At 40.3% G+C, this 13,985-nt stretch overlaps 1 protein-coding gene across 3 annotated transcripts; it reads left to right on the top strand.

Annotated features, from left to right (window-relative positions):
* Window positions 1–1,036: 1,036 nt before the first annotated feature.
* LOC129869028 (matrin-3-like) lies at window positions 1,037–13,434 on the top strand. Of its 3 annotated transcripts, none has more exons than XM_055943473.1 (21): window positions 1,037–1,152; window positions 2,224–2,792; window positions 2,914–2,975; window positions 3,100–3,138; window positions 3,243–3,343; window positions 3,457–3,500; window positions 3,626–3,742; window positions 4,228–4,353; window positions 4,437–4,601; window positions 4,809–4,933; window positions 5,045–5,549; window positions 9,213–9,306; window positions 9,435–9,454; window positions 9,533–9,661; window positions 9,903–10,025; window positions 11,548–11,676; window positions 11,772–11,899; window positions 12,150–12,264; window positions 12,532–12,667; window positions 12,786–12,907; window positions 13,176–13,434. In XM_055943473.1, the coding sequence occupies exons 2-21, from the start codon at window positions 2,256–2,258 to the stop codon at window positions 13,206–13,208; spliced, it is 2,850 nt and encodes a 949-aa protein (XP_055799448.1). In that variant the 5' UTR covers window positions 1,037–1,152; window positions 2,224–2,255; the 3' UTR covers window positions 13,209–13,434. The 3 variants fall into 3 exon arrangements, with proteins under 3 accessions (XP_055799448.1, XP_055799446.1, XP_055799447.1); XM_055943471.1 differs by having other exon boundaries at window positions 12,523–12,667; XM_055943472.1 differs by lacking the exon at window positions 1,037–1,152 and adding an exon at window positions 1,282–1,389 and having other exon boundaries at window positions 12,523–12,667.
* Window positions 13,435–13,985: the final 551 nt, after the last annotated feature.

The raw sequence follows: 13,985 nt of genomic DNA, 5'->3' as shown, positions 1-13,985 counted from the left end.
GGGGAAAGAAGCTGTTTAGGAGCCTGTTGCTCCGAGACCCAATGCTCCGGTACTGCATGCCGGACGGTAGGGGAGAGCACAGTCCACGGCTGGGGACAACACAGCGTGGAGTGCCTGGATACAGCACTTAGCCGTGGTATAGTGGGCATATGCCACAAACCCCCGAGGTGCCTTATTGCTATTAGAAACTGGTTACCAAAGTAATTACAGCAGTAAAAATGCATGTTATGTCATTTATTTTTACTGCTTTCAGCCAATCAGCATTCAGGGCTCAAACCACCCAGTTTAGAATACCAGGTATGGCATGTGTTGAATAGTTGTTTCTGTTTGGCTTGAAGGGCATTTTAGAACGCATGGTATATCAGCATGGTAGAATTCAATGGCTATAGTTCATTCTTACATGTTCTATGTTTGAGCCGATTTTGAAGGCAAAAGTCAAATTGACAACATTATTGGCATTGTTCAATTTGATTTTCATAATAGCAAGCCAGGACTGACGGTTTGCTAAACTAGGAAGTCTGTTTGATTTTTTAAAAACCATTTGAGTAATTTAGCAGACACTCTTATCCGGAGCGATTTACAGGAGGAATTAGGCTTAAGTGCCTTGCTTTTACATCAAATGTTTCTCTATAAGCCAAAATGTAATTTATAGGCCTACAGTTTATTGCATTCAGGGCTGTGGAGTGGGTGAAGTAGTGTTGCTATGTATTTAGACGAGTCCTCCATGAAGTAACACCATATGTAGATTCCACTGACGCCACTGAGTATTCCCAACCTCACTTTTACATTGACACATAGTATACTTTTTTCTCTATAAGCCAATAGGTATTTCATATACAGTGTATTGCATTGGGGGCATTTATTTAACTTTGAAAATTAAAAAGAAGAAAAAAAGACATTTAATGCAAATGTCTCTTAAATATGAAACATAGTTCAAGTTTAGACAATTATTTTTCAAATATCATGAATAAATACATTAATGTAATTACGTGGGGACTTTTATTATGAACATTTTCTAAATTCCGTGATAGGGAAATACTTTTTTAATGTCGCTGACGAGACGCTGGTTGATGGAATAGTTACACATATCTTTGTCCAGACTGTAACGTTAGCCACCAAATTTTACGAAATACCTGAAAGGGGACTTAAAAGGTTTGTTTTGCAGCATTCACCATTTGTATTTCATGTGATAGTTGAACTGTATGCATAAACTTTCACCCCGAAACTATCTTGCTAGAAAGCTATGGTTAGCTTCTTCTTGCTCGCTAGCTTCCTAGCTGTGGGCGACGAGGCAGCATTCTTCAGCGTTGCGTGCTGCTAGTTAACAATAATGCACTTACTTTATAGCTACATGGGACATACTTGATAGCTAATCTTTATTCACCAGGGGTGAGGAGATATTGGCGATTCGTTTTTCAGAGCTATAGATGCGTAGTTAGCTAGTTAATAGCAACTGGCTGTTATTGTGCGGAGCCCTTCGGCCAAGGCCCATTCGCTATAGCTAGCTACAGTAGTTAACGTTAGCTTGCATCTACGTTGGTCTGGGCTGGGAAACGTATTATTTATGTGAAGGACATCAATTGACATCTAGTTAGCTATTGAATGATTAAAGATGTTAGTATTTCAGATACAAATGCGAAGGATACTTTCTTCCCAAGCCTCTTCATTAGGGCCTACACTTTATACCCAACCACGCCGAATACCACCGTTAAATGCTTAACGTTACTTACAAGCCCTTAACCAACAATGCCGTTCAAGAAATGGTTAAGAAAATATTTACTAAATAAATTAAGTAAAAAATGTATAACACAATAAAATTACATAACAATAACGAGGCTATATACAGGGGCTACCGGTACCGAGTCAATTTGCGGGGTTACAGGTTGGTCGAGGTAGTTTGTACATGTTGGTTGGGGTAAAGTGTCTATGCATAGATAATAAACTGCGAGTAGCAGCAGTGTAAATAGTCCGGGTGGCCATTTTATTAATTGTTCTGCAGTCGTATAGCTTCGGGGTAGGAGCCTTTTGGAACTAGACTTGGCGCTCCGGTACCTTCTTGCCGTGCGGTAGCATAGAGAACAGTCTATGACTTGGGTGACAGGAGTCTTTGACACTTTTTGGGGCCCTTCCTCTGACACTACCTGATATATAGTTTGCCTTAGACATGTTTATATGTTACAACATCAGTTGAAATGACTGAACACCATTTTCCCCCAATTTCAGAATAAACTTCTCTGTGCCCTGACGGTTTGAGGATGGAGGACAGTGAGGGTCACAGCTCTGCACACAAAGGATCTGGTGATGGTGCGACGAGCACTATGAACTTATACGCCACTCTGGGGCTCTCTCCGGAAGACGTGGATGCTCTAGCCCAGATTCCAGAGAATGAGATCAGTGTGGAGACATTACCCTATCTGATAATGAAACTGAAGGCCAATAGAGCCAAGCAAGAGGAGCAGGGACAGGCCTCCCCAAAGGGAGACAGCTGTCAGGAGGATACAGATGATGGAGACCTTAGCAAACGGGACAGTCCCCCTGCAGTCACTCGTCGGTCAAACAGCCATTGTGACACTGACTATAGGAAAGTGGAGATTCACAGTCGACCGGGGCGGCGACCACAGCGGACTGAAGCAAGGAGAGGCTCCCGTCACACTAGGCCCCCAATTGAAAAACCATCTGACAGCCAGCAGAAGATTCCTTTCTCCTATCAAGTGGACGATTTTCATGGAGTTGTGCCCAAGATTTACCCACACACATGCTCTCTATGCTTATGCATGTTGAATTCTAATAAGGTAAGCTTTGTTATATTTCAAAACTCTTGCTGTTGGACTGTATTTCTATATCATTTTAATCAGAACTCAACCTTCCATGATGGCATTAATTTAGCTTAATATGGGTTTGGTTTTTTCACAGACATGGAAGGAACATCTCAATGGATTACGCCATGCGGATGGCTGTCTAGAACTCTCGCGTCTGTAAGTGTTTTCATGCAAAGTAAAACATTTAGAAACTGGACTGATACAGTTCACAAAATCAATTGGGATATTTTCTATAACAAGGTTTTATTCAAATTCATTTTTTCTTTTCTGTTTTCTACAGATATCCAGATTGGAAAACACATGATACCCAGAAGGAAATGTGAGGGTCATGAAATTAAGCTTTATGTTGCAAACAGGCATTTCATGATGTAAAAACATTAGCTGTTCCTCTTCCTACTTTGCACTGTTTACGTTGTCTTCCAGGTCCAATTCCATCCCAAGTAGAGATGCTATTTCACCGCCCAGGAGAACGCCACGTCCTGCTATGCCTTACAAGAGACAACATAGCTCAGACCGCGTAGGAGGTGATAACACCAGTCCCGTTCCAAGTCAAGTCAAGTTTGATCCAGACCAAATAAGGCCCAATTGCAAACCACTTGAAAATAAATACTATCTCCTTTCATGTTTTCATCTTTAGGTGAAGTCTGGTCTCCACCAGAAAGACACTATTTGAAGCCCAAGGTAACGATGCCCCTTTTGTGGCATTGTTTTGTAATAAATAGAGTGTTTTTAATTAACTTCTTATGATGTTGTTTATTTGCTTAAAGCTGCATGCTTGAATGTGTGATTTTATATTTTTGCTTCAGGCTGGCACAAAGGTGGTGGTCACAAAATTTCCCCTTGGCTCTGTTGGTGTTGAAGACTTGATGACTTTGGCTAAGCCATTCGGCACAGTTGTAAAACATCTGGTGTTCCCCTGCAAGGTAAGTTACACAAATTGATAAGAAAAACTGAGTAATAAACACTCTAAACTCTTAAACATGCACTATGCAGAAATCGCTCTGCCATTTCCTGGTTGCTAAAATTTGTAATAGTTCACCTAATTTCAGTGTATGCGACTAAACAAGTAAGTATAGTGTAGAGAATCAATGTGCCATCTAAACCTCTGTGAAACATATTTTCAATAACCAAAAATAGTAATTTTAGTTGTTTGATGCTGTAATACAAAAGTAAAAGACGGGAAGTGCGGAAAGCATAGAAGCATAGAAATAGCACACATAGAACAGATCTATCGCTTCTTAGACTTGCTTTTAATGAGAATGACGGAGCTATATCTAATTTATATGTAAATTTGGTCGGGTCGCCCAAAAAGTTACATGTTGCAGCTTTAATATTCTCTCTGTTAAAAAAAAGTTACATCTGTAGTTGAGTGTCTATTGGATGATTCGGTGTTGTATTTTTATTACAGGGATTCCTGGAGTTTGATTCTCACAAAGAGGCTGCCAATATGGTGAATCACTTCAGTGAAAAGCAAGCATTCGTGAAGGAAATTAAGTTGAATCTGTACCTGTCACCTATGGTGTGCAGTATTCATGTAAGTGCATCTGCCTCTTAAAAATGTGAGATTCTGTGTTCTTAATCACAGAGATCCTAGTATGAGCTTGTTTTTTCCTTTAGCCGCCAAGGTTGGATGAACCACCAGAAAAACGGCAGACCAAACAAGTTACCAATACAGTGGTTTGTTTTTCCCACCTACCTCCTGGGAAGGAGAGAGAATCAGAGATTCTTGATCTCGCCAAGATGTTTGGGGATGTGCGGCATTCAACATTTTCAAGTGATCAGGTAAGGTTCGAGCAATATGGAATTGAAGTGTGATCAATCAAATTCTGAAAATCTCTCTGGTGATTTCAAATAGAAAACAATTATTAAAACAATTTAACAATGCAGTATCTATTTTTTTGTGTGGCTAGGTAAATTCTTCACCAAAACCTCCATTATGCAGCACCTTCTCTAGCTTTGTCTAATGAATTCTCCCTTATTCATCTGCAGGCCCTGATTGAGATGGTAGATTGGAAGGATGCTGACATTATGGTGAAGTACTACCACTCCAACCCCCTCAAGATTAATGGAAAGAGTGTCAAAGTAATCTTGTCATCGTCACTGAAGCGCCTGAGGTAAGTAAGAGTTCTTCACCTGGGGCCATGGTGGCCAGACCCAATTTTCCTGTGGGACTCATCAGGATGTTTGTGTCAGGGAAGTTTACCTCAATGGTTTTTGCCTTGTAGAGAAAGTCCTGACTCCACCACATCCAGAAGAGCAGATTCCAGTAAAGGCCGCAGCAGCAGACACAAGAGCGAGGAGACTAGCAAGACCTCAAACTCCACGAACAAAGAGAAACCCAGTACAGGCAAACAACCAGCTGAGAAAGTGACGGATCAAGGAGAAGGTCAACAAAGCACCTCAGAAGAGTTCAAGGAAGTGGTCAAGCAGGACATCGAGGAGGTGGTCAAGGAGGAGGACATTGATTTGGAAAACAAAGATCTGGACGAAGAGATTATCCAGGTGGAAGCTAAACAAAGCTTATTAGATGACGAGGTTGGTGCTGGTGTTGATACTAAAGACCCTGCTCCTTCCAAAAGTGTTTCTCTGGTGGTTGATTCTAAAGATGGGGGGGAACACGAAATCTCAGAACTGTTGGCAGACGATACCTTGGAGGATTCTGACGTAAAGGCTGCCGATGATGATGTCTCAATGGAGAACATGATGGAACAGGAGAGCTTTCATGAAGATGTAAGAAATGATTGTCATTCATATTTGTGACCGGAACCAACAAAGAAAGTCTTAATTGTTAGGGATGCACCGACATGACATTTTTGGCCGATACCAATATCGGATATTTTCCTTGCCAAAGAAAACTAGACCGATATAAAATATAAAAATAGCAGCCTTTTAAGCATTCTAGTACAGTTAAGTACTTTAAACACACACAGACACTGACCAAAACGTTTTTTTGTGGCATTTACGTATGTCCCCATTACCAGTAAAACATCAAAATCTAATTATTTCACTTGCTCTGCTGTTTCGTTGTTCATTTGTTCATTCTCAACCAGGATTTCATCATACATGTCAAGCAGTGAAGTTTCAGCTCTGTCTGTCCGTGGCCTCTCTTCCTCGGTGCACTCTGTCACTGTGTCCGTTTCCATCTTGTCAAGCTGTGTCTATAACATTTCATGTAAACCCTGTTTCTTGTCTGCATCGAAGTAGCGGTCCTTGTACTTAGCATCGAGCATGATGGCGACACAGTAGAGGCTCGGAGAGAATGCCACCGAATCGCTTGTTCACAGCCTCTAATAGAGTACTTTTCCAAGTTAACCCGACAGTCTGTGTTGGCATTTTTGTTGAGTGGGCGTTTCAATACCTTGACAGGGTTTCACGTCTGCTGTAGATGCAGTTGAGCTTATTTCTTGAGTCAGTTGTTCGAATGGAGCTAGTAGTGTTCATGTTTCAAACATGTTCTCAAATGCCATTGAAATGCCAGCAGTGATGGTATGAGAACCAGCACATTCTTGAGCATGCAATACGGCTTTCCTCAATAGGAAATCCTCATCAACCCACTGTGCTGTCAGACTCCTAATGCTCATGGGGCTGACATCGCTGGTCCAAATGTCAGTCGTGAAGCTAATACCAGTGATGCCCATAGCAAGTACCTCATGACTGAGTTTCGAGAATAGTGTGTAACTCCGGTAGGGCAACATCTGAAAAATAGCGCCTACTTGGCAGTGCGTACTGGTGCTCGACCAGTCGGCGAAAGCCAACATCATCCACGACAGCGAACAGTTGATTGTCAAGGGCAATGAATTCCATTATCTTGGTATTAATAGATTTCGACTTTGAGTTGTCTCGCTGAAATGTTCTTACTCTTTCAAATGACTGCTGGACTAGTTGACTGCTTGATCCACACAGCAGACATTGTGGACTAGATTAGGAATGCTGTGTTGCGCAATATTTTTTGTGGCGTCATTACCTCATCTACCTATGTTATATAGGTATGCACGTCAGCTTTGACATCGGTTTTGCACATCGCGTTTAACTAGACATTGGGCCGACGTTTCTGTTTTTAGCTAATATCGGCCAATTCTGATATGCTTACCGGCTTTATCGTGCATCCCTAGTTATTGTTCCCAGAATTGAAAATAAATTAATGTTAAGTAACCAAGATGTGGTTTCCTAGCAATGGGTTCTTAAAGCATGTGTGCTTCAACTCTTCAACTTGGTTGAAGTTCTGGGAGCATTCCTGAGAATGTAGTTTGGTTGAGTCATGGATTGTTGGAATATTGAGTTTGCTTTGTACCATAGCACGCTATGTACAGGGCCTTCTGAAAATATTCACACCCCTTGACTTATTCCACATTTTGTTGATAGAGCCTGAATTAAAAATGCATTACATTTATTTCCTCACCCATCTACACACAATATATGCATTATGACAAAGTGAAAACATGTTTTTAGAAATGTTTGCAAATTTATTGAAAAATGTAATAGTTATCTAATTTACATAAGTATTCACACCCCTGAGGTCAATACATGTTATAATCACATTTGGCAGTGACTACAGCAGTGAGGTTTTCTGTGTAAGTCTAAGAGATTTTCACATCTGGATTGTACAATATTTGCACACAATTTTTTAAAGTCTGTCAAGTCGGTTGTTGATCATTGCAAGACAGACATTTTCAAGACTTGCCATAGATTTTCAAGCAGATTTAAGTCAAAGCTGTAACTAGGCCACTCGGGAACATTCCATTTTGTCTTGGTAAGCAACTCCAGTGGAGATTTGGCTTTGTGTTTTAGGGGATTGTCCTGCTGAAAGGTGAATTTCTCCCATTGTCTTGTAAAGCAGACTGAACAAGGTTTTCCTCTAGGATTTTGCTTAGCTCTAATCAGTCTCTTTTCATTCTTAAACTCTCTAGAACTTGCCGATGACAAGCATACCCATAACATGAAGCATCCAGCACCTTGCTTGAAAATGTGAGGTGGGGCTCAGTGATGTGTTGTTGACCCAAACATGTCACTTTGTATTCAGGATATAAAGTACATTTCTTTGCCTTATTGCAAACAGGATGCATATTTTGGAATATTTTTACTCTGTACTGGCTTCCTCCTTTTCACTCGTCGTTTAGGTTAGTATTGTGGAGTAACTACAATGTTGTTGATCCGTCCTCAGTTTTCTCCTATCACAACCATTAAACTCTGTTTTAAAGTCACCATTGACCTCATGGTGAAATCCCTGAGCGATTTCCTTCCTCTCTGAGTTAGGAAGGAGGGCAGTATATTTGTAGTGACTAGGTGTATTGATACGCCATCCAAAGTGTAATTAATAACTTCACAAGGCTCAAAGGGATATTCAATGTGTTTTATTTTATTTTATACCAATTGGTGCCCTTATTTGCGAGGCATTGGAAAACCTCCCTGGTCTTTGTTTGGTCCCTCAGTCGAGCAGTGAATTTCATACTATTATCTGTGTGTGTGTGTGTGTGTGTGGTACAGAGAATGGGTAGTCATTCAAAAATCATGTTAATCACTTACAGATAATGGTATGTTCAGCACTATTATTGCACCGAGTAAGTCCATGCAACTTATGTGACTTGTTAAGCACATTGTTACTCCTGAACTTATTTAGGCTTGCCAAAACAAAAAGGTTGAATACTTATTGGACACCACATTTCCATTTTTAATTAGTAAAATCAATTCTAAAACCATAATTTCACTTTGACATGGGGTATTGTGTGTAGGCCAGTGACACACAATCTAAATGTAATCCATTTTAAATTCAGGCTAACACAACAATGTGGAAAAGGTCTAGGGGTGTAAATAGTTTCTGAAGGCACTGTATGTAGGCTATATGATGTGCTCAGGGGTTATTAATTCCATCAGTTTTATGAGTGCCCTACAAATCAGATGGAGATCAGCTTTGAAGGATCTCCTTAGTTTCCATGGTTGAATATCAAAGGTTATAGAACCATCTCTGTACAAGCTCCAATTGTTTCCAGAAAACCTAGACTGACCGTAGTAATCCAGAACAGGTGCTTAAGCCAAACATTGTAGATGTGTGTATCAGTTGACATGCTTATCTGTTCAGCCCTAACATGTTTAAAACCTGGACTGACCAAGAGGTTTGAATAACTTTGGACATTTAAGCTGTCAATGTCAATTGTAATAGTGCAGCCACAGAGTTCACTTCCTAGCTTTGTGACATGGATCTTTATCATACTTCCGTACTATTGAATACAGTTTTGCATACTTTTTATGTTCAGTGTTTGAGCATCTTTTGACAGTTTCCCATTGCAACTTCACAAGTATTTTTCATGAGATTAGATATGATTCTGGTGCGGCGCTGTGGAACTTGAAACTCCCAAATTCTTTAACCTATTGATGTTGTGGACTTATTTCCAACAGAACAATATGGATGACATGGATTTCCCTGAGAATATGGATGACTTCGTTACATTGGATGAACTTGACGACAGTACTGGAGGGGACACATCACTGGGTCAGCAATGAATGATGCAAAACATTCTTACTTGGCAGCAATGGACAAAAACAATTATTACAGTTTAGCCTGTGTAGATAATCTCCAGATAATTTAAAGTAATAATTACTTTTTGTTTTTATTTGCAGAGTCAAAGGATGCTTCATGGGTTGGTATTCCTCCAAAAATGACATTAATTTAGAAACTTGTAGTTGGACTGTGTCAATTGTACATTTGTTTTCTACAGGATGGAAAAGTTGTCCATATTAGCCCAATTAGAAAGGGCTATGGAAACATGGCGGTGGCCCTATTGAAACTGGCAGAGCGAGCAAACGTGAAAGTTGTCAACCATGCCATATCCTTCCTCACACAGGAGGTATGTTCATAATTATGTTACTTGCAGATATGTTATTTGGGGATCAGTGTATTTTATTTTGTATGGTACTTATCTAGTTTTCTTCATGGGATGGAAATAATGTTGTCGTAGCGTCAGTGGTGAATAATTTGACATTCATGTATTTTGGCATACAGGAAGGAGTTTATTTACTCAACACCTGATTTGTGCAAGCATTTGCTGTCGTAGTTTGTATGACATTGAGCTTTTTCTATATTTTCAGGCATGGTTAGAGCTTGAAACTACTGAGGAAGTACGTGAAATTGTGAAATTCTACAAAGGAAACGGACAGTTGTTGAGGAAACATGTCAATATTAGCATGTGCTTTTCACAGAAAAAGTTGGAGGTGGGTTTGGTGTCAAATGGTGTAGTATCTATGCTTTAAATAGTTTGTTTTTCCTCATCAATCTACACACAATACCCCATAATGACAAAGAAAAAATGTTTTTCTTTAAAAAAAATATATTTTTGCTAATTTATTAAAAACAAAACACTGAAATATCACATTTTACGTAAGTATTCAGACCCTTTACTCAGTACTTTGTTGAAGCACTTTTGGCTGCTATTTCAGCTACGAGTTTTTGGGGAGTTTCTCCCATTTTTCTCTGCAGATCCTTTCAAGCTCTGCCATGTTGGATGGGGAGCGTCGCTGCACAGCGATCGGGTTCGAGTCCAAGCTTTGGCTGGGCCACTCAAAGATATTCAGAGACTTGTCCCGAAGCCACTCCTGCATTGACTTGGCTGTGTGCTTAGGGTCATTGTCCTGTTGGAAGTTGAACCTTCACCCCAGTCTGAGGTCCTGAGCTCTCTGGAGCAGGTTTTCATCAAGGATCTCTGTACTTTGCTCTGTTCATCTTTGCCTTGATCCTGACTTGTCTCCCAGTGCCTGCTGCTGAAGAACATCCCCACAGCATGATGCTGCCACCACCATGCTTCACCATAGGGATTATGCCAGGTTTGCTTCAGAGGTGACGCTTGGCAGTCAGGCCAAAGAGTTCCATCTTGATTTCATCAGACCAGAGAATCTTGTTTCTCATGGTCTGAGAATCATTTAGGTGCTTTTTACAAACCAAGTGGGCTGTCAAGCTCCTTTAGCCGAGGAGTGGCTTCCGTCTGGCCACTCTACCATAAAGGCCTGATTGGTGGAGTGCTGCATAGATGGTTGTCCTTCTGGAAGGTTCTCCCATCTCCACAGAGGAACTCTTAAGCTCTGTCAGAGTGGCCATTGGGTTCTTGCAAGGCCTTTTTCCCCCCATTGCTCAGTTTGGCTATGCGGCCAGCTCTAGGAAGAGTCTTGGTGGTTAGTAACTTATTCCATTTTAAGAAGGATGGAGGCCACTGTGTTCTTGGGGACATTCAATGCTTCAGAAATGTTTTGGTACCCTTCCCCAGATCTGTTCGTCTACACAATCCTTTCTGAGCTCTACAGACAATTCCTTCAACCTCATGGCTTAGTTTTTGCTCTGACATGAACTTTCAACTGTGGGACCTTACATAGACAGGTGCATGCCTTTCCAAATCATGTCCAATCAATTGAATTTACCACATCCTTGAGCTGTTTCTACATCACAAGGATGATGAATGGAAACAGCATGCACCTGAGCGTTTTTTATATTTAGTAAAATTGCAAACATTTCTAAAAACCTGTTTTTGCTTTGTCATTATGGGGTATTGTGTGTAGATTGAGGAAAAATGATTTAATCAATTTTAGAATAAGGCTGTAACGTAACAAAATGTGGAAAAGGTCAAGGTGTCTGAATACTTTCCGAATGCACTGTATTATAAACATAACTACACACCTCACATAATACGCATCTTTGTGTTACAAATATTGACTGTGTAATTTGACTTTGTTTCTGTCAATATAGAGTCCTAGTGGGAGATCCATCTACATTTGTATGCTTCCACTCCAGAAGTACTCTGACGTCTCTCTCTTACGACTTGCACAGCCTTTCGGGAAAATCACTGGCTATAATTTGAACTGGCCTCATGGAAAGGTAAAGTATCACCGGCCCATTTTTTTAAAGGTGGATGTCGTTTGTTTTTCTGTTGTTATAGGACTCTCCCATGGATGTTTTTCTTTTCCTTTCAGTGTTATATCCAGATGGAGAGTGTGGAAGCCGCTCAGAAAATGGTGAAGTACTTCCAACGTCCACACAAGTTTTACGGGACCCTGTTAAGAGTCAGTCTGTGCAAAAAGGGAGACTCACTAATATACTGGTAAATAATTTTCAATGACCCCTAAGAATATGCAGTAGAGATGCTAATGATAGTTAGACAAAATGGAATTTCAAGAATGCTAGTATCCAGTCTGTCGACGCCTGTTTAATTGATTGGAATCTATTGGAAGAATATACAGCCAATGAAATAATCTGATAAAGAATGTTGTGATCTATGGTTCAACTGGGCTGTATCTAACTACACTTTCATGATATAGTACTCCATGACATATTCTGTTCTTCTGATACAGGAAGCCTCCAGTCAAATATGAGCTGTGGTTGGCCAGTCAGAAAGACAGAAGATCAAGAGATCATCATGGAGATGAAAAGACTAATGGCCAGTCAACCAAAAGCCCCTATCCAGAGGTGAAAGATGGTTATTGCTGTGTTTTTGCTTCCTTAATTTAAACAAGGTGAAATATTGCCTTGTTAGTTAAATGCTTGCTGAAAATTTATGTATTTAATTTTGGTATGTCCGTGAACAATCCTTTTACAGTTACTGGTTAGTCAAGAAGTAATCAGTTAATGCACTACACAGAGATGAGTGCTGATATTTATTGGCGTTGGTCTCTCAGGCTAAGTAGAATGAATGAGTAAAAGACATGATTGTGTTTGTATGGCCAGGATTTCCAGAGTCCTGTGTCTGACAGTGAGGGGGTCTCTGGGGACCCTAAAGGTGAAGAAGTCAGTGGTGTGGAAGCTATCCCAGAGGAGGAGGAGAAAAAGCAGGAGGAACCTCTGGGTCCTTATCAACCTGACAACCCTGTTGGTAAGAGGCTAGAGAAAAACTGACTTTTTTATTAACGGGTGACGGGGATCTGGTAAATAACTTTTAGTGCCATATCAGTGAGAACACAAACATGTTTTTTTTCTCCTTTTACTTGCAGGGTTAGACTATCTGGTGCCAAGGACTGGATTCTTCTGCAAGCTGTGCAACATCTTCTACACCAATGAGAAAACAGCCAAATCAGTCCACTGTAGCAGTGAGGAACATTATCTGAACCTTAAGGTAATTCTCAACTATGACAAGAGTCAGTCTTATGAATCATTCTTTGTGGTGTATTTGTAAGAAAATGTATTTGACCTAGGAGGCCAGAATACATTCAACTGTCAAATGTTAATTGTAAAATACTCATCACTGTATCACCTATGCCTTTGGAATCTCAACCAAATGGAACGATATGGGACTTTTTAGGGGATCCGTTTTCAGCTGGAGTTATGGTTTAACATAAATAATGGATTGACAATGTACACTGATTTTCTTGATTTTTTTTCAGAGAAAGATGGATAAAGAAACAGACCTCGGCTGATTGAGAGGATTGTCGTCCACCTGTGGTCTTCCCAGAGGAAGGACGTTTTAGTATAAATGTTTCTGTCCAGTTTGTTTAACATTCCAGGCTTTTCTGTTACTGTTGGCAACAGTTACCCATTTTAAATTAATTAATGCAGCCTATTACGAAGTGTAGTCCCATTCTGTGGTTATGAATAGTACCTGGATTTAGTTTCCTCTTATTGAATAAACAAACGTTTGACTTATTCTTTGACTTCTGGAAATACTTTTGACACCTTATGGCAAACATTTACTCTGAACCTACTGACTTTTAACATATTTGACAGAGACCTATGGTTGTTTTAATGGTCAACTGTCATTTATCAATGACAAGGACATGTGGACAGGATCAGCTGGAACTACATCCCATATTTTGCCATTACCCAGAGAACCATTTGGTTCTTGACAGACAGCAGAGCTGGCTAAGAAGATTCACCCAGTCTGTGGCAAGGAGCAGCACATCGCTTGAGGAAAGGACAAATGGGGGACATTGTTTGGGCTAAAACATTAAAGATTTAAGCCATACAGGCCTAGATTGTAACGGCGGTCCTCCTCTTCGCCCGAAAAGGAGGAGTATTGATCGAACCAAGGCGCAGTGGAGTTTGAACACATATTTATTTAACAAAACGATCGTGAAGCTAAATAAACGATGTGCACACACAGGCTACAAACGTTTAACATAGACACGAACTTGTATAAACTAACAAAACGGTGTAGACAGACCTATACGACGAACTTACATAAAAACAAGAAGAAC

This window comes from Salvelinus fontinalis, chromosome 13 (assembly GCF_029448725.1).
Source record: "Salvelinus fontinalis isolate EN_2023a chromosome 13, ASM2944872v1, whole genome shotgun sequence".
Lineage (NCBI taxonomy): Eukaryota > Metazoa > Chordata > Actinopteri > Salmoniformes > Salmonidae > Salvelinus > Salvelinus fontinalis.
The sequence above is the reverse complement of the archived record's forward strand: the minus strand, read 5'-3'. Positions and strand labels throughout refer to the sequence as shown.